Source organism: Octopus bimaculoides, chromosome 8, assembly GCF_046866305.1.
Source record: "Octopus bimaculoides isolate indiv1 chromosome 8, ASM4686630v1, whole genome shotgun sequence".
Lineage (NCBI taxonomy): Eukaryota > Metazoa > Mollusca > Cephalopoda > Octopoda > Octopodidae > Octopus > Octopus bimaculoides.
The window spans coordinates 80,912,021-80,931,028 of record NC_142935.1 but is presented as its reverse complement, the minus strand read 5'-3'; the positions used below and the strand labels follow the sequence as shown (position 1 = coordinate 80,931,028).

Here is a 19,008-nt window from a genome sequence, read left to right as displayed (position 1 = left end):
CAAAAGAAGTTGATGGTGTGTGTTTGGTGGTCTGGCGGATGTCTGATCCATTATGATTTCCTTAAACCTGGCTCATCAATCATGGCTGAAGTATACTGCAGCAAACTGGACCAAATGTTGCAGAAACTCACAAAAAAACAGCCTAGATTAGTCCACAGATACATTCCTATTTTATTGCAAGACAACGCCAGACCACACATTGCAAAAATGACATTGGGCAAACTCAGTTGGAAATTCTCCATCATCCACCATACTCACCTGATCCTGCCCCCCCCCCCCGACTACCCCTTCTTCCAGAATTTAGATAACTTTTTGATAGGAAGAAATTTTAATTCTGACAATGCTGTAAAATGCCATCGAGGATTTTATTGACTTTAGATTGCCAGGCTTTTACAGTTCTAGGCTGGACAAGCTACCGCCGAAATGGCAAAAGTGTATAGACAATATGGGTACATACTTTGATGAGTAAAATTATTCCTAGTATTTATAAAACATTAGAAAACTTCTTTTCTTTTCTATAAATTTCATACTTGACGACCTAATACATTATATACATGTACACAAAAATGCATGCATGTGTGTGTGTGTGTGTGTGTGTATGTGTATCTATTTGTATCTATCTGTATAGATAGATAGATAGATAGAAGGGAGGGAGAGAGAGAGAAAAATAAATAATGTGTTGATATACTTAAATACAGCAATAATACTTCTGACATCGTCAAGTATTTAGTGGCTTATTTGTTCGTTTGTTCTACAGTGGGTTTTTTGTTTTTGTTGTAAGTGGTATAAGCTGCCTACTTTGTACATAACTGAAGTTATCATCTGCACAATACACATGCGTACACACACACACGCTTATGCACATGCACACACACATGCATACATACATATATGTATATGTATGTATATAGATATGTGTGTATGTTTGTGTATGTGTGTATATGTATGTATAATTTAATTTGGTGAGCTGGAACAAAACACTGGCAGAGACTCTGAAGTTGATCAAGCATGAACAGGCTTCAGCTATATTTCAATCATCATATTACTATTAATGTACATCCACCCACCCACATACACACACACACACACATGCACGCACACGCACACACACGCACACACACACAAGTGTATGGCAGGGAACCAGAATGGTTTTTAAAATGGTTGTAAGCTCACTGATAGGGATGAGAAATCACATATTCAGTGCCATTGAACAACACACATGATACCATTTAAGAAGCCATAAAGCTGTGAAGTGAACATCATGCTTTTGTGATTGAGAAATGTTTAAAAATAGTGACTTGGTCACTGAAATACAGTAAAATTTTTATTTGCTTTTTAATGGGAGCTGTTTTGAAGAAGTATCTAGGTCACAATAGAATGTTGTTATAAAAAACAAACCATCAGGATATGTATGAACTGTGTGAACACGGGGGAATATTGAAACTATTAAGTAGGCAACGGGGGAACAGTCTTTGTCATTTGGCATTAAGGTTGGCACTTCAGTAAGTATTTCAGTTTGTAGTTTGCAAAGGATGTTGCACCTTGGTTTAAATTTCCACTGCTATGGGATTATGATAGAATACGAAATTTATCAACTTGAGGAAGAGAGAAAATGTTTGCAGACAACATACAATGTAGACCAATAAAATGATTCTTCATATGAATGACAAGCAGGTTTTTCTCCCTCGTGTAAAATGAGAAACTTTCTGCTATTGGTTGGGCAGCAGACTATGAAGTGTCTCCTTCACTGAGAATGTGTAACAGTTTACTGCAGTGTGGCAAAGTTTGACGTGATAGGCTTATATTTCTCTAAGGAAAGCAGAATACAATAGCATGGAATTCTGATTGCTAAGTGCTTATGTTACATGACTTTCTTTTCTCAGAATAAACCAGACATGACATTTATGCAAAATGTATGTTTTCAGCAAGGTAGACTAATGGTCCATGAAACAAGAGCTTTCATAAATATTCTTTTCTACTCTAGGCACAAGGCCTGAAATTTTGGGGAAGGGAACCAGTCGATTAGATCGACCCCAGTACACAAATGGTACTTAATTTATCAACCCCGAAAGGATGAAAGGCAAAGTCAACCTCAGAGCTAAATATTGTTCAAGAAATGTTTAGCAAATGTATCATATTCTAGTTGACTGACATATTGTGGCTTGTTCGATCACCTGACCTTTCAGGTAGCGAAGGTACATTTTGGGTTGGCAATAAACCACACATACATTGGATGAACTGAAAGCTGTTCTTCATTACGAAACTTACATCCTTGCCACAAGAGACGGTGTGGCATGTAGACATTCTAGGTTACAAGTTTATGTATGAAATAATGGGAAATGTTTGGCTAACATCATTTTCAAGACTAAATTAACAGTTGCTTATGTGTTTCACAGTGTTCTGTACATTTAAGTGATAAAAGTTGCTAATATTCTATATTGTACTCATTTAAAAACCATAAGATTTACAACAAACAGAATCTTCTACATACAGCTTCATATGTATGAGTGGGAAAATGTGTGTGTGTGTGTGTGTGTGTGTGTGTGTGTGTGTGTGTGTGAGAGAGTGGGAAAATGTGTGTGTGTGCTTGCGTGCATGCATTATCATAATTTTAAAATCTACTTCCTATGCTAGCATGAGATGATGGTTTGGCAGAAACCAACAGTTTGGAGGATCACATCTTACTCCAGTACCTCTGTTTGGCACAGTTTCAGCAGGTAGATGTTCTTCCTAAAGCCAGTAAAGTACTGGGTACTTTTTCCATGGCAGCAGTACCATTAAAGTTGACATGTAGCTCACAACTTCCATATGTAAATTGAAAAGAGCAATTATCATTCAGTAATATACAATGATTGTTATTTTAAGGTTTAAAGTCTCTCTCTCACACACACTCACCTATTTCTATTCTATTGTTTCTGTTGCTGTTGCTGTCTTCCATAGAGGTGTATTTACACAATAGTACCAATTAGCGGCAATAACAGGAGCTGAAGTTTTATTGAAATCAAGTCAGTTTTATCATTTCAGAAGCTATTAAAGCCATAATTGTTCATTTTAAAATAAAATAATAGGAAAATGTGTCTTTTTTTGTGAATATTTAGCTGTCAGCTGTCACAGTTCAAATGAATAAAAAACAATTAGGAAATATTTTAGTGCTGTTTTTGTTTTCTGTTTTAATAATCAGTACAGAAAAAAAAGTGAAACCTTGTGTAAAAGTATAACTTATATATACTGAATGTAAATTTCTATCATTCATACATACATACATACATACATACATACATACATACATGCATACATGCATGCATACATACATGCATAGATAGATAGATAGATAGATAGATAGATAGATAGATAGATAGATAGATAGATAGATAGATAGATAGATAGGCAGATAGATAGACAGACAGACAGACAGACAGATAGATAGATAGATAGATAGATTGATTGATTGATTGATAAATAGATAGATAGATAGTAATGGGGATAGTCTCGCATAGTCCAAGAAAGATGATTCTGAAATTTTTTGCTGAATGATCTGCACAAATGATTTGTTTACAGTGATCAAATGTATATGCTGCACATTAGCACACTCCTTCCATCAAATCGACGTTGTCCGAACAGGTGCATGGTGTACCATGCATCAGGTGCTAAAGTGATCACAGAGCAATGTGAAATGAAGTGTTGAGATCAAGGACGCAATGCACCAGCCAGTCCAAGAACTGATAGCATGATCTCACAATCATTAGTGCAACACCCTAACCACAAGGTTATGTACCTTCTCATTCATACACACACACACACACAAACACATACATACATATATACATACACATACATACATACATACAGACATCATCTTCATCATCATCATCATCATCATCATCATCATCATCATCATCATCATTATTTAACATCCATGTTCCATGCTGACATGCTTGTTGTCTACACCACCTGTCATTGTCTTTTGTTTTGTTTTTTGTGAATAGTATATATATTACTTATTGCAGTCATTAGACTATGGCCATGCTGAAGCACTGCCTTGAAAGGTCTAGTTGAACAAATTGACCTCACTTTCAAGTCTGGTACTTAATCTATCAGTTTCTATTGTCATACAGTTAAATTGCAGTAATATAGAAATATAAACAAACCAACACTGGTTGTCAAGTGGTGGGGAGGAGGAAAACACAAACACAAAGAAAGACACACATATATATGTATCTGTATATGTATATGTATATGTATATATATATATGTATATATATATATATATATATATATATGTATATATGTATATATATATATATATATATATATATATATATATATATATATATATATATATATATATATATATATGTGTGTGTGTGTGTGTGTGTGTGTGTGTGTGTGTGTGTGTGTGTGTGTGTGTGTGTGTATGTATATATTGTAAACAAATCTATAGGTACCGAATGAGTGGGAAATAAAGGAATTCTCTTCACAGCCATCCTGCATTTGAGAATTCCTTTATTTTCTGTATGTATGCATGTGTATATATATATATATATATATATATATATATATATATATATATATGATGAACTTCCACACAGTTTCCACCTAACGAATTCGTTCACAAGGTATTGGTCAGCCTAGGGCTATTGTAGAAGTTACTCACCCAAGGTGTCACACAGTGGGATTAAACCTGAAACCCTATGGCTGGAAAGCAAGCTTCTTAACCACACAGCTTATTTATTTACACAACAAGAAATAGCAAGAGTTTATTATATCTCAATAGATCTTTTTATAAATATGAGTTTCAAATGATTAGTTTAGCCAAGCACCTCATCAAAGTGTTTAATGAGGCTGAATACTCCAATGAAATGACACATCAGTCAATGACATATAAAGAAAGGGCATATATTGCAAAATGATCAAATTCATAATGTTTTTCTTTCTGTGATATCTTCTCTCCATCATCTGTAACACTATAGCGAAATCAATAACATATAGTAAAGTAAAAAATGTAGTTTTGGTGATTATGTACAAAAATTCACATCTTACTAATGATATATTAAGCTTTTATTAAGGATAATGACATTGGTAAAAATTTGTATGTCAATATATTGGTATCTAACATAGACATAAGACTTTCATTTGTGGATTACATGTTATAATAAAAAGATATTTGTATATTTAATCACTAAAATAGGGTGTTTTGAGCATTAGATAATATTTGAATAATGTCCAAAATGTCAGTTATGCTGTTTATTGGATACTAGCAGCTAAACCCGGTTTCACCAGGTCTGTTTGGATGATGTGGCTGTGATTGTTTTCGGTTAGGCATAATCTATAACAGCGTTTCTCAACCTGATCATTTCGTGTCCCGTTTCGATTCGAGCCTCCAGCTGTATGAAGATTTCACCCCCTCCTGTCAGAAAATGGTTTCAGGAGTTGTGAAGAAAGAATTTGTACGTAGTCTGTGAGAGCTATTCTATTGGAGATCTGTCTAATCATTAAAAGATTCATTTAATTATGAACATAGAAAGAAATACATTAATCACAACTTTTGTAAGCAGTTTTATCCGTAAAAGTTTTATTTGCAGAGAGATGAGATTGAAAGGTATATGAAATGGACGTGCGTGTGTGTGTGTAGGGGGGTGTATGTGAGAGAGAAAGAGGGTAAGAAAGAGAGATAGAGTGAGTGAGTGAATTTGTGTGTCATTGACTTACGTTGGCTGGCACGGCAAGTACGAAACTTTTGAGGCGACAGATGACAGGGGTGATTTGGAAGATGTGAAGAAATGCCATTTTTTCATTGGAGCGCTTCTTTGTAGGCAACGTTTCTCGTTTTCCCTTCTGATGCACAAATATATATACTTTGTGGCCTGCCAACACGGGAGCATCCAACATAAATTTGACCGTGGGAGAACACTTGCTCTGTAAGATTTAAACCAACCATTTGCAATGATTGACCCTGTGCCTTATTTATCGTCATTGCAAAGGAGAGTTTAATAGGAAATTGAAGCCGCTTAAACTTGTAGATTGTATCGGAGGAAGTGAGGGACATTGGAGTTATGAGAACCTCTTGACCAGCGGCCGATCCATTCAAGATGGTTGCCTGTAGAACTCGAGAGTATAATTTTTTAATTATCATGCATGTGCCGTTACACATTATTGGAGCATCAAAATTCCGCAGCAGCATGATGGGCGCGCCAACCTTAAGATGAAGTTCGTGAGGCGGAAGTCCTGCAGGCGTTTGGGAATTTAGGAATTCTGTTGTGAAAACGGTCGTATCATCCGGGTTTTCAAGCGTGTCAATGGACTTGAAGGAGAGTTTTTCTTCAGGAAGCAGATCGAGAAGTTTATTATTGATAGCGTCGACTGTTTTATTGTGAGGCGCCAAAATTGCTCAAGGGTTTGGTTTGCAATCCCAGGAAAAACGGAAGAAATCAAATCATCGACGGTAGGCACAAAGTTACCAAATGGTAAATGGATGAAACCATCAGCATCGCCAGCTACAGTTCCATTACCAGCATCGAGAAGCTGCGCTGATAATGTGGCCGCGTTCTCGTCGCCATGCACGTGAACTCTCATGTTCATAGTAAGGTGAAGTTTCTCCATGTGCTGCGATAAATTGGATGATTTTATGGAAGCATTTACCTCGTCAGCTCTTGTCCCCCGTGGAATGACAGGTAGAGTTTGTCGGAAGTCACCAGAAAGCAGAACAGTCACTCCACCCATCACTCTCATATTGCGTCTCAGGTCCTGAAGAGACCAATCGAGCGCCTCAAAAGCCGCCTTATGACTCATGGTTGCCTTATCTCAAATGATAAGGCTGCACTCATTGAGAAGATTTCCCATGGCTGAGCCACGACTAACATTGCAAGTTGGATTTTCCTGTTTGGTCAAGTCTAGTGGTAATTTGAAGACTGAGTGTGCAGTACGACCGCCATACAGTAGAGTTGCGGCAATGCCACTGGATGCAACCGTTATGGCAATCCGATTTTCCTGGCGAATTTTGGCGAGCAGGAGGTTCATGAGAAAAGTTTTTCCGGTTTCGCCGGGAGTATCCAAGAAAAAAGTCGTCCTTCGTTGGAATTAACACTGGAGAGGATCCTGTTGTATGCAATTCTCTGTTCTTCCACAAGTCTAGGCTCATCATGAGCAACCTTTGCCGCCATTTCTTGCGTGTTGTAGCTCAACTCTCGCATGTACTCAGCAGTTAAAGCATTTGGAATGTCCCGCGGAATCGGCAAACCGAAATCTGAAACACTAACACCTCCCATAGCTTGCAGTCGTGATTGCAAATCGACGAGGGCTTTGTTGTAGATGACGCCATTAAATTCGAATGCAGCCGTTGGATCTTTGGCTTGAAGTCGTCGGAGATAGTCTTCGGACAAACTATCTTTAAATATCTCCCACAATCGAAGAGGGTCAGACACATTACTGAATAGCAAGATGAGACAAAATATTCGGCGCATTACTTCTGGTGTCCTGCAATTGGCGGCCTCTTCCAATGCCGTGTTCCAGAGACCGTCATCCTCGAGTAGTCCCCGTCGCAAGGAAGCTTCCCTGTAAGTGCAACACATTTGTTCTTCGAATGATCTGACATCGGCAAATGATTTTGGGCTTTTCACATCAAACAGAAGCATCCGCAAAAAAAGCACTCCTGATCCTTTGGGTGTACAGTGTGGACACGACCGATCATATTTCCTTTGTAGATTGCCTCACCGACCTCATTGTCGATTCGCATTCCCTGCCGCCGCCTTTGCCATTTTTCGTTAGTCCAAGTGAAGTAGGACGGTACATCAGCGTAAAGTAGAGTTTGCGCAAAGGAATCAGAAGTACACAACTTAAAAAAGCGTGTAAGTGTTGTTTCTGGTGGCTGTTTGAGTACATTTGTGGCGGTGTTCTCAGTGAAGTAAACACGTTGCCCATTTTCTAAGTGTACATATAGGCCAAATACAGCTGGAGAGGACTGGTGAATATCAAAACCTAGAATGCCGCCATATTGGACGAAATATACCTGCCCATGAGGTATAGAAGGATTTCATCGCTGGCCGTCTCTTCATCTTGCACACCCAAAACAGCCATGTTGCCACCCTTGTTTACATATTTGCATATGTGCTTGATGCCTTTAATCGAGGTGCAAGATTCAACGTTGATGTGGGTGTTGAAAGTTTGGATGAAGAAAGGGCTGTATGGAACAACCATACTGTTGTTGATGTCAATGTCTTTGCCCTTTATCCTTTTTTCGACGCAATTCCTCCAAAATCAGGGGCATGTCGTCGGTAAATTGGGTAGCCGTCAATACCAGTACATGTAGCCGAGTTGAAAGCCCTGGGATAGAGCTTTGAACATCTATTGTTTTCCATACATAGAGAATTAGGATTCAAGGTACCACGGGCCCGTGTATCATACGGGCGATACGATTTTGAATAGCTGCAAGTCGACATTAGGGTCATGCAGCTCTGCACATATAATCTGATCGATGTCCGCAGGTTTGATTCTTTCTTGGCACCAAATCAGTATATGGGCGTGTGGAAGATCCCGCTTTTGCCATTCTACAGTGTACATCCACGCGTTAAGTTTTCCGTAGACATTGCCATGTTTCAATAGCCACATGAATTTCTGTAATTTTCCGTGGAAAACTCTGGCCACTAAGTCGTGCCTGTCGCATACAGCCTGGCCCTCGAATGAGTTTTCCTTTATTTCTCGCCAAGTTGAGTTGCACGTAAAGGTGATGAAGAGGTCAGGTCCGCCAAATTTACGGACATATGCCACGGTATCCTGTATGCGCTGATGCATGTACCATGGAAACCCTGTATGGCTGGAAGGAAGTATGACCGGAAGGCCAATGTTTCTTACATTACCATACAGCTAGACATGATCCTTAAGGTTAAGATATCGATCCACACGCCATTTCTTTTGATTCTGACGAATATAAAGAAGTCTTTCACTTTCAATCTTGGCAAACATGTCAACCAAGAATTGATTTGTGACTTCCTTGTACCGCAGCAGTTGGTTGAACTGACTTTCTCTGACTATAAGACGGAAGGCATAGAATTCCTTGCATGAAACAGCCTTTATTAATTCAGCACCCGTCATTGTATCAGCATAGCGTAGCTCAAAGTTGTAGCCATCCTGTTGTATTCCTCTCGGGAGACTCGCAGAGAACGGACAATGAGTTGTACAATTTAATTATTACATTTATTATTCAATTACATACAAAGAACGCACTCACCCAATGTTCGTTGTAAATAAACAAATGTCATGTCCGCCATATATATCAATGACATTTTACTACCACAGTCATTCAAAACAACAATGAAAACAAGGAACTCAGACGAACCACACTGAAACATGAGACGTCAGACGAATAACAATCTAACAGTCCATATAACACCTCCCCACTGAAATTGATGCTACACAAGAAGTATCAACAGCAAAGTCTCTCTTGGGTTTTACGGGTTCTCTTCGACCGTCTTGGGTTGTCTGGTCCATACTCTGGAACGGGTAACATGGTCTTGGGTCTGGTTTGTCTTTGAGTTAGTGGCACATTTTCTGAGATCTCCATTGGGTGATCTGTTGCAAATTGAAATACAGTGTCTTCTGCATCACCGGGTTCATTGTCTTCCTCAGTTGTGTACCGCGGTCGCAGCTGTTCCCAGTGTCGTCTCCACATCGGGCCATGAAGTATGACCTTGACGTTAAAGCAGCGAGTACCCAATGACTTCTTAATGATTGCTGGTACCCATTGGGGATCTTTGTCTCGGCGAGGTCCATAGTATAGTGCATACACAGGATCTCCGGCCTTGTACTGCCTGATAACTTTAGCGACATCAGCCGAGCCAGGAGTCACCTGAGACTTATGTGCTTCCTTTGACTGTTTGCCTTGAGTAATGTGTGCTGGCGATGGCAGCAGAGAATCAATCCTTGTTCGTATCTGCCGGTGATTCAAAAGTTCACTTGGAGAGAATCCACAGGATGTCGGTGTTCTCCGGTACTGCATCAAGAATTCTTGAAGTGCTCGTGTCGGCGGAAGAGAAGACTTCCTCAGAGCTTGTTTGAAAGTCTGCACCAAACGTTCCGCTGCTCCGTTGGTAGCTCGGTGGTAAAGTGCCCCTGTCAGGTGTGTGATCCCACGTTCTTTGCACCAGCTCTGGAACTCCCCAGACGTAAAAGTTGGTGCGTTATCGGTGACCAATGTGTGAGGAAATCCGAAGTGAGCAAAGTCTTCCTCAAGCAGATTTAAAGTGGCTTTGGAGGACGTGGAGGAAGTAGGATGAATGCATGGGTACTTGGAATAAGCATCTGTGATCACCAGCCAATCTCTACCCATAACATTTATTGCGTGGTCCAGGTGTAAGCGGCTCCCCGGCTTTTCTGGTAACAACCATGGGTGAACTGGAGGCTTAGATGGCTGCCTTTGATGTTCGTTGCACGAATCACATCGTCGACTGGCTGTCTCTATAACAGCATCGATACCAGGCCAATAAACAGCAGTTCTTGCTAGTTGTTTCATGCGTTCCATGCCAAAGTGTCCAAGATGCAGAAGATTGAGGATCTTTGGCTGCAAGCTATGTGGAATCACAACTCTAGTTCCATGTATAAGGCATCCATGGCAGATACTAAGTGAGTTTGATAACTTACGGAACTTGTTGACTTCGTCATTGATCTCCATGTTCTTTGGTGGCCAGCCTTCACGGACGTAGCGCATCACTGTAGATATCACTGGATCTTTCCCTGACTCTTGACGGAGGACGTTAGCATCCACAGGTTGGACTTGAGTAGTAAGAGCTTTGATGGCACACACCATGTCTATGTCTTCACCATTTTCCTTTCTGTCAAAGTCGTTGTCATCACCGAATGGCAAGCGACTGAGGGCATCAGCATTGCCATGATCTGCTGATTTCCGATATTCAATGGTGTAGTCAAACTGGTTCAGCCACAGGGTCCATCGTGCTAGTCTGTTAGCAGCGAGAAGTGGCGTCCCTTTCCTCGGACTGAATAGTGATGTCAGTGAATTGTGGTCAGTCAAGAGTACGAATTTATGACCGTACAAATACTGGTAAAACTTCTGCAAGCCAAATATGATAGCCAGGGTTTCCTGTTGAATTTGGCTGTAGTTACGCTGTGCAAAAGTAAGAGTCTTAGACATATTGGCTATTGGGCGCTCGCTTCCATGAGGATAGCGGTGAAACAGGACTGCTCCAATACCAACGTTTGATGCGTCGCAAGCCAGTCCCAAAGTTTTGTTTGGATCGAAGTGTATCAGAACTTGACTCGATGAAAGTACATCTTTCAAGTGATCAAAAACTGACTGTTCCTCATCTTCCCACTTCCATATAGTTGACTTTTTCGTAAGGAAATAGAGTAGCTCTGCTATACTGGCTAGGTTTGGGATAAACTTTCCATAAAACTGAACTGAACCTAGGAAAGATTTCAAGCTTGATTCGTTCGTTGGAGGCGGCATCTTTAAGACTGCTTCGACCTTGGATCCCTTCGTGATCCCTTCAGCCGACAAAATGTGTCCAAGGTATTCTACACTGGGTAGTGCAAACTGGCACTTTTCACGGCGACATCTGAGTCCATTGTCGCTTAGACGTGTGACCAGACACTTTAGGTTGTTTAGGTGACTGTTTGCATCTTTCCCACTGACGAGCATGTCATCCTGGAAGACGGCCATTCCAGGTAGATCATGGGTCAGGTTTTCCATGATCTCCTGAAAGTAACCAGGTGCTGACTTGATTCCGAAAGGGAGTCGTTGTTGCAGGAGTACTCCACGGTGAGTGCTGAGTGCGAGTCTGTGTTGACTCTCTGGAGCCAGCTTGATCTGATTATAGGCATCAGCAAGGTCTATCTTTGTATATCCGAATCCACCTCCGAGTTTCTGCATCAGTTCAGCAGGGAGTGGCATTGGATGACGGTGATCAGCAAGTTGGTCATTGATTCCCACAGAGTAGTCACCACAAATCCGTAGTTTGGGCTTCAGGTTGCTTGAAGCGTGTGCTTTATGAATCGGTACCACTGGCGTTCCGTATTCGTTGAACTGGACTAGCTTCCAGATTCCCTTGGCGATGCCTTCTTCGTAACCTTTGGCCAGGTCATCACGAAGAGCAAACGGGACCGGACGTGCCTTGTGAAAGACTGGTGTTGCGTCCGATTTGAACTTCACTTCCAGTTCAAAGTTCTTGAGACATCCCAATTCTTGCTTGAAAAGATCTGGAAATTCATCACACATGTTGTGACAATCTTGCTGCAGAGAAACATAGAGCTCACTTGAGGTCTTTGGGTATATCCCTTCTGCACCTTCCCTCTTGGCCTGGCTGTCTATGCTTTTCAAACCTAGAACAGTGTCCACGGAAATTCCCAGAGTCTGGATAGCATTTCGACCCAGCAAATTAGGATCAGAGATCTTGGTGACTATGTAAAGTATAAGATCCTGCTTACCAGTTGTTGGATCCTTGGTTTGGCCCATGAAATTCCTAGAACAGGCAGGTCATGCTTGCTGGCATATTCATAGCGATGCTTGACATCTTGCAGCTTTGGTCTTCCAAGTTGTTTCCAGACTGACAAGGAAACAAAATTGCCTGTAGTAGCAGTGTCCAATTCCATTGTGAACAGTCTGTTCTGGATTGTTATTGGCACACTTAAACTATGAGTGTCTTGGGAAACTTCGCCTAGGATCGCCTTGACCAGCTCAGCTTTTGTGATTCTTTTCACGGGAGTTTGTGAATGGCCATTGCGTTGCTGATGTTGTTTTTTCCTACACACCGCTTGCAAATGTCCCTTTTTGTCACAAAAATGACATTTGGTTTCTCTGAAAGGACAGTCTATTGCTTTGTGGGCCTTTCCACATCGGTAGCATTTCTCCTGGTTTGTGGAATAAGACTGCTGATGGTTCTTTTGAGGACTCTTATTCTTGTTCTGTTGGACCTTGTAGATCTGCTTGGTTTTTGAACCGTAAACAGTTTCTTTTGCAATCTTTGCTGCGTCTTCAGTCTCGATGGCAACTTGGACAGCACGGGCAAAATCTAGTTCTGTGTCTTTTATCTTAAAAAGCGCCTTCAGAACCGCTTCATTGTTAACCGAACATATGAATCTCTGTCTCAAAGCTTCATCCTGTGGGTTGGTCATCGACGGAAAATCACAGGTAGCTGCATCCTGACGTATACGTGCTGCCAGCTCCTGGAGATTTTCGCCTGGCTTCCGCTGCATATCACTCCAAAACTTGAAACGCTCTCTCACAATGAAAAGTCTTGGGTCGAACTGTTCTTTCATGAAGTCAACGATTTCGTCCATTGTCAAGTTGTTGATATCTTTAGGCGGATTTTGTTGGGTAGCCAGATTAGCAAGTTGCTTGTAAACAGTGGCGGTCTGATTGGTCAGGAACACTTGTGCCATGCGTTGTTCAGGTACAGCATTAGCAGCCACAAACGTACAGAATCTTGACCAGTAATCAGGCCATAGTTCTGACGTTGAATCAAATGCAGCAAATGGTGGAATCGACACTGTTGTCGAAGCAGCTGAAAAATAGCTACTGGGATCGCCTTCAACTTGTCGAGCACCAAACAGTTTTAACAGAGTGTCCATATCTCTCTGATGTTGTTGCATTTGCTTTTCCATGTGTTCCCTAAACAATTTAATAAGTTCTACTGTCTGTTTTTCAGACATTGTTATTACGATGAATAATTTTACAGTAAAGTAAGCATGTAATCCTACCGGCGACGCCAATAAACTCTGTTGTATTCCTCTCGGGAGACTCGCAGAGAAAGGGCAATGAGTTGTACAATTTAATTATTACGTTTCTTATTCAATTACATACAAAGAACGCACTCAACCAATGTTCGTTGTAAATAAACAAAAGTCATGTCCGCCATATATATCAATGACATTTTACTACCACAGTCATTCAAAACAACAATGAAAACAAGGAACTCAGACGAACCACACTGAAACATGAGACGAGAGACGAATAACAAATCTCATCCTCTCCAACGGGAAACAGAAGGGGGTACTGCAGGCAATCGTATGACCTATGGGTTTCTGAAACAAATTACAGTCGGCTATCGCGGTGCTGGAGGATAATATCACGCTTGCCATTTTCTTCGCCAATTATGATTGTTGCAACCTCGTTGGTAGTTGAAGCATTGAAACGTCGCGGGTGCTCACCAGCATGTCGCCTGTCGGCTTTAATTATCAATTTTAGCTCAGGTTGGGCTTCCAGAAGCTCCAACGCATTCTTGAATTCCTTGACATAAGGATGTGTTGCATGAAGCATGTGTTGGAGCTCAGCAACAATTACTACGTCAACATCTGAACTTCTGTTGCACCGTTGGATAACTTCTGCTTTTGAACAACCCATGAAGAAAATCTGCAAGAACTTGGGTTCCTTGTTAGGCTGAGGACAAAGACTGCCTTTGCGGTGATAACACTCACCTTGAATCTTGAAGGTGTAATGTTTCTCCTTTTTGCAGGATTAACCGCCAAGTGGCCCTCAATATTGACGTTGTTGATGCTATGTTTGTCGTGGACGTTCTTTACGCCAAAAGAGGTTATATCAAAGTAGGAATTATATCTCCAAATGCCTTTTCGGAATTTTTTGGCGTGGTCGGAGCTATAGAGGAGGAGCTTTTTCAGAACTTGAGGGGGATCGGCTGAAGTTGAACCTTGCCTCAGGAACAACAAAGACCAGCTGGCTCATCAGCCCACTTCTTAGCTTGACAAAATTGGTATTCTCTGTCCATTTTACCCAGACTCACGTCATGGTGAATGGAGAAATCATCTACAGGACTGTATCTAAAGGCAGCTCTTATCCAAAATGCGCCCCTTGCAACAGCAACATTTCTTTGACGTCGACCTGCCAACCTGTTTTCCCTAGCCTCTGATGACTCCTCAAGACTCGATCGCTGGCATGGACTATGTTGGGCAGCAAGGCTGGCCTCTCTTGCATCAAGAAGCTCTTGAATGAGTGAGCGTTGATTACGACTACGCTGTGCAGCAAGACGGGCCTGCCTTGTTTTTGCTGACTCCTGAAGGAGTGAGTGCTGATTTCGAATACGCATGGAAGCAAGACGGGCGTGCCTTGCTTCTGCTGACTCTTGAAGTAGTGAGTGTTAATCACGACTACGATGTGCAGCAAGACGGGCCTCTGTTGCTTCTGGTGTTTCCTGAAAGGGATAGTAGAGAACACATGAAAGTGTAATATTGAAATGGGATACACGAGAATGTGTGGAAGCAAAATCGAAATATGAATGTTGAAAATCGTACCTGTGAACGCAATTCCCTCTTTCGCCGTTTTAGGAGGGCATTCCTTTTGGAACAGAGCATTAATCGTTTTCGGTTAGGCATTATCTGTAAAGATGGTTTTTACTGAGCGAAACGTTGAGATTTTTTACTGTACTGCCAAAGTTCTTCAACTTAATAGGAGACATATCCAATTTAAGAAAAGTGAAGATAAAAGCTAAGTAGAGCAGTATGGAATAAGTAATTGTTATACGCTGTTGTGAAGAAAGAATTTGTAGGTAGTCTGTTTCTGAGAACTATTCTATTGGACCTCTGTATTATCACGTCTTTTAAGAGACACACACATACATAGAAAATGTGATGTCATGATAGAAAATGTTTATGATAGTTTATTTATGGAAAAGATTGTTAAATGTTTGAAATGCAAATCTGTGAATGAAAATTAACTTCAGACCCCTACATGGTAGGTAGACCTTGTAGAAATAGCAGTCAAATGGGAAGAATTTACGGGAAAATTGTATGTAAGAAGTAAAGCAGAAATTAATTGTAACTGTACTGCCAAAGTTCTGCAACATATTGCAGATGTATCCAATTTAAAGAAAGTGAAGATAAAAGTTAAGTGGAGAATTATGGAATAAGTCATTCGTATCCGAAAACGGGGATTTTTGGCAAAAGAAATTTTAGAAATAAAGAAATGTGGGCGAAAAAGTGGTGGGGGAGGGCGGAAGTGTTTCCAAAATATCTTCACAGGAAACAGCTTCAGGAGTTTTGAAGAAAGAATTTCTAGGTAGTCTGTTTCTGAGAAGTATTTTATTGGACCTGTGTAATCACGTATTTTAAGGTACACATGCATACATAGAAAATGTGAGGTCATGGTAGATAATTTTTACGATAGTTGATGTATGGAAAAGACTATGTTAAATGTTTGAAATGCAAATCTGTAAATGGAAAAGAAGTTCAGACCTCTACATGGTAGGTGGACTGGGTAGAAATAGCAGGCAAATATCCCTCAAAACACCCCTACTGTATTAATGCTACAATTCTGCGTATTATGTAGTTTGAATGAGAAACTGTAAGGTGTGTGAGCAACTAGTGTTAATGGCAGAAGAAAGGGTAATTGCATGTGAGGTCATGTAGGCACGTATATGTGTATGAATGGCTTCAGTGACACACACTCACATACACGCACGCTCGCACGCAGGTTGTTTTAATCGATTTTCTCTGTAAGTATGGGGGCTAGGAAAAAATAGAAAGCGCGTTCCAATCTATGCACCTATCTCCACATATGTGCCATTTTTCACGCGAATTCACCCAGCCGTTTGGCCGTGAACCTCAAGACAAGAAAGAATACAATGCTCGGCCAACTTCAATTTATATTATAGATAAATTCCTATAAAGTTTGACTTTCATCTAAAATGAATGATTTGTATCTAAACAAAGGTTTGTCTATACATAAGGCAAAATAAAATAGAGAGAAATGTTTTAGAGAAGTGTGAACAATTAAGCCAAAAATTATGAGTTAAAAACCTGAAACGTTGGGTCCCCCAAGAATGTTAAGAATTTTAACCCTGTAGCATTCAAATTATTCTGTCAAATGTAATGCTTGTTTATTCACATTATTTTGAATTAATTATGTATTCTCTCATAGCTTTAAGATTTTGATGATGTGATTAGTTATTGTGAGAATGACAATGTAGGGTAAATTTGAGAGGCCAGATCTGGTCAGTTTGAAGATAAAGCAAGCAGAAGATGTAGGCTGGATATAGACAGATTAAATGCTAAATCGTTAAGTTCTTATTTCAATTTAAATGTGTCATTCATATTTTCACTGCCCACAGAAGTACAGAAGGGCTTCTATATCATCATCACTATCTATTATATATTTCTCTCTCTCTCTTTTCTTCTTTCCCTCATCATGCACCCTATGGATACATATTCAGTCAGATGAATGAGGCAATACATGTTTGAACACTACACCTATGTCACCCACCATCAGCTAGTTTTGACAATATAGGTGCAGCTGCCATTAATCGATTAAAACACTTCTCTATGGAATAAATAAAAATATACAATTCACTATGGAATAACCAATTCCTGTTTTTAGACATCCCAATAAAGAAAGTCAACAACCAAATAGAGACAAACATTAATTATAAATCTATGGACTCCAAATAATATCTTCCATTCAATTCATGTTATCTGACATGCCAGAATAAATGTCCCTTATAAGCTAGACAAAAAGATCTACACATTAATATTTGATGCAAACATTTGTGATATTAAGAACTAAAGGATACACTGCTTGACAGGAATTACCCACCAGCCTTAATCAATAATAAAGTACAATGAACTAAGAAAAAAATCAGTATGTAGGAAGTAAGACGAACTAAATAAAGAAATGTGTCAGAAGTGAAAGTTCTACCATAGGTTTCCACCTACAATTCCCAAAACAATGAGGAGTACAGCATCATATTCCAATACATAGTAACAGTGGAAAAAGGACCTCAGGCTGAATCAAATCTTTCCAACATGTACCATCATAAAGAACAAAAGACAAACCAAAACATTGAAACAATACTAGCAAAGACAATTTTCATACAGTAACAACAGGACCAACAGTAACAAAATGCAGAAGACCCAACTGTCATATATGTTTTAATCTAACAGAAGGATTGGTGATCCATTTTAAACAAGGGCAACTTTCCTTAATGAAAAATAACTTACCTGTACATGTGGAAACTAATCTATGCAATTACCTACTCAGTATATGGAGAGAATTACATAGGATAACCAAAGTGTCCTGAAGACAATGCATGACTTTGGATAGATCACAAATTAAAATACGGCAATACAAACAAATGGGATACAGTGAACTTATAGACACAGCTAGAGGTAATAAAAAACCAAATTTGACAATTTTCTCCTGCATCAATTACATGTCATACCAATAATGCAACAACAAAGAAACAACTTGCATAACCAAATGCTGAACACTTCTAAATAACTGTGAGAGGGAAGAGGAAAAGACAACTATTGCAGCTCCTGTAGCAACTTTTGGATGAAGCTGCCACTAGTGCTGCAACTATTAGTTAGACTGATACAACTAGTGCCATGACTACTGCAGCCACAAGCATTGCTGCTGTAGTGACTACTGACTACTGACCACTATTAACCTCAATAAGAAAGGACTGCTGCCACTGTTTGAATTGTTAACTACTACCATGGCCTAATAGCAATCAGAAGGAAACAAAATATCAGCACTCTGGGAATTTTGAAAGAAAATCATGTGAACTTCCAAACTGATGCCATAAAAAAATTAATTTAATTTCAATATAATTTCTCTTTTATTCCAGTATGATTAAATTATCTTATAATGCAATTGAAACCAGCAGCATATTTTTGATAAAAATGTAAATACCTTCTTTCTTTTATCCATGATAAAGTTCTCATAGCATTTTTCTTTTTTTTTTCTCTTTCTCTCTAAATGTTAACTACTGCTATAGCCCAATAGCAGTAAATGTAGTTATCTATGTTGACATGACCTGACAACTTGAAACAGGTCTCATCCAACCAAACAACCTTGTCGATGAATTGTGAGCTTTCACAAATCCCATGCAGCATGATTTCTGTGACTTGCATTTGATCATCTGGATCATCCTCAGTTAGGTGTTACAGGATTCTGAGTCAGTATGGATTTAAGTTTATCATTTACATAAATATGTAACACACATTCTTGGACTAACTTCTCGTTGTTTTGCAATGTCAGAAGCCTTCGAACGG

General features: G+C 39.8%; 1 protein-coding gene across 1 annotated transcript; it reads right to left on the bottom strand.

Moving 5' to 3' along the window:
• Nucleotides 1–6,243: 6,243 nt before the first annotated feature.
• On the bottom strand, nt 6,244–6,789 carry LOC149134475 (uncharacterized). The gene has a single exon (XM_089355928.1). It carries the CDS (start codon nt 6,787–6,789, stop codon nt 6,244–6,246), a length of 546 nt encoding a protein of 181 aa, XP_089212054.1.
• Nucleotides 6,790–19,008: the final 12,219 nt, after the last annotated feature.

Coding starts and splice junctions, on each gene's coding strand:
- LOC149134475 (XM_089355928.1), bottom strand. CDS start 6,789: ATGAGTCATAAGGCGGCTTTTGAGGCGCTCGATTGGTCTCTTCAGGAC.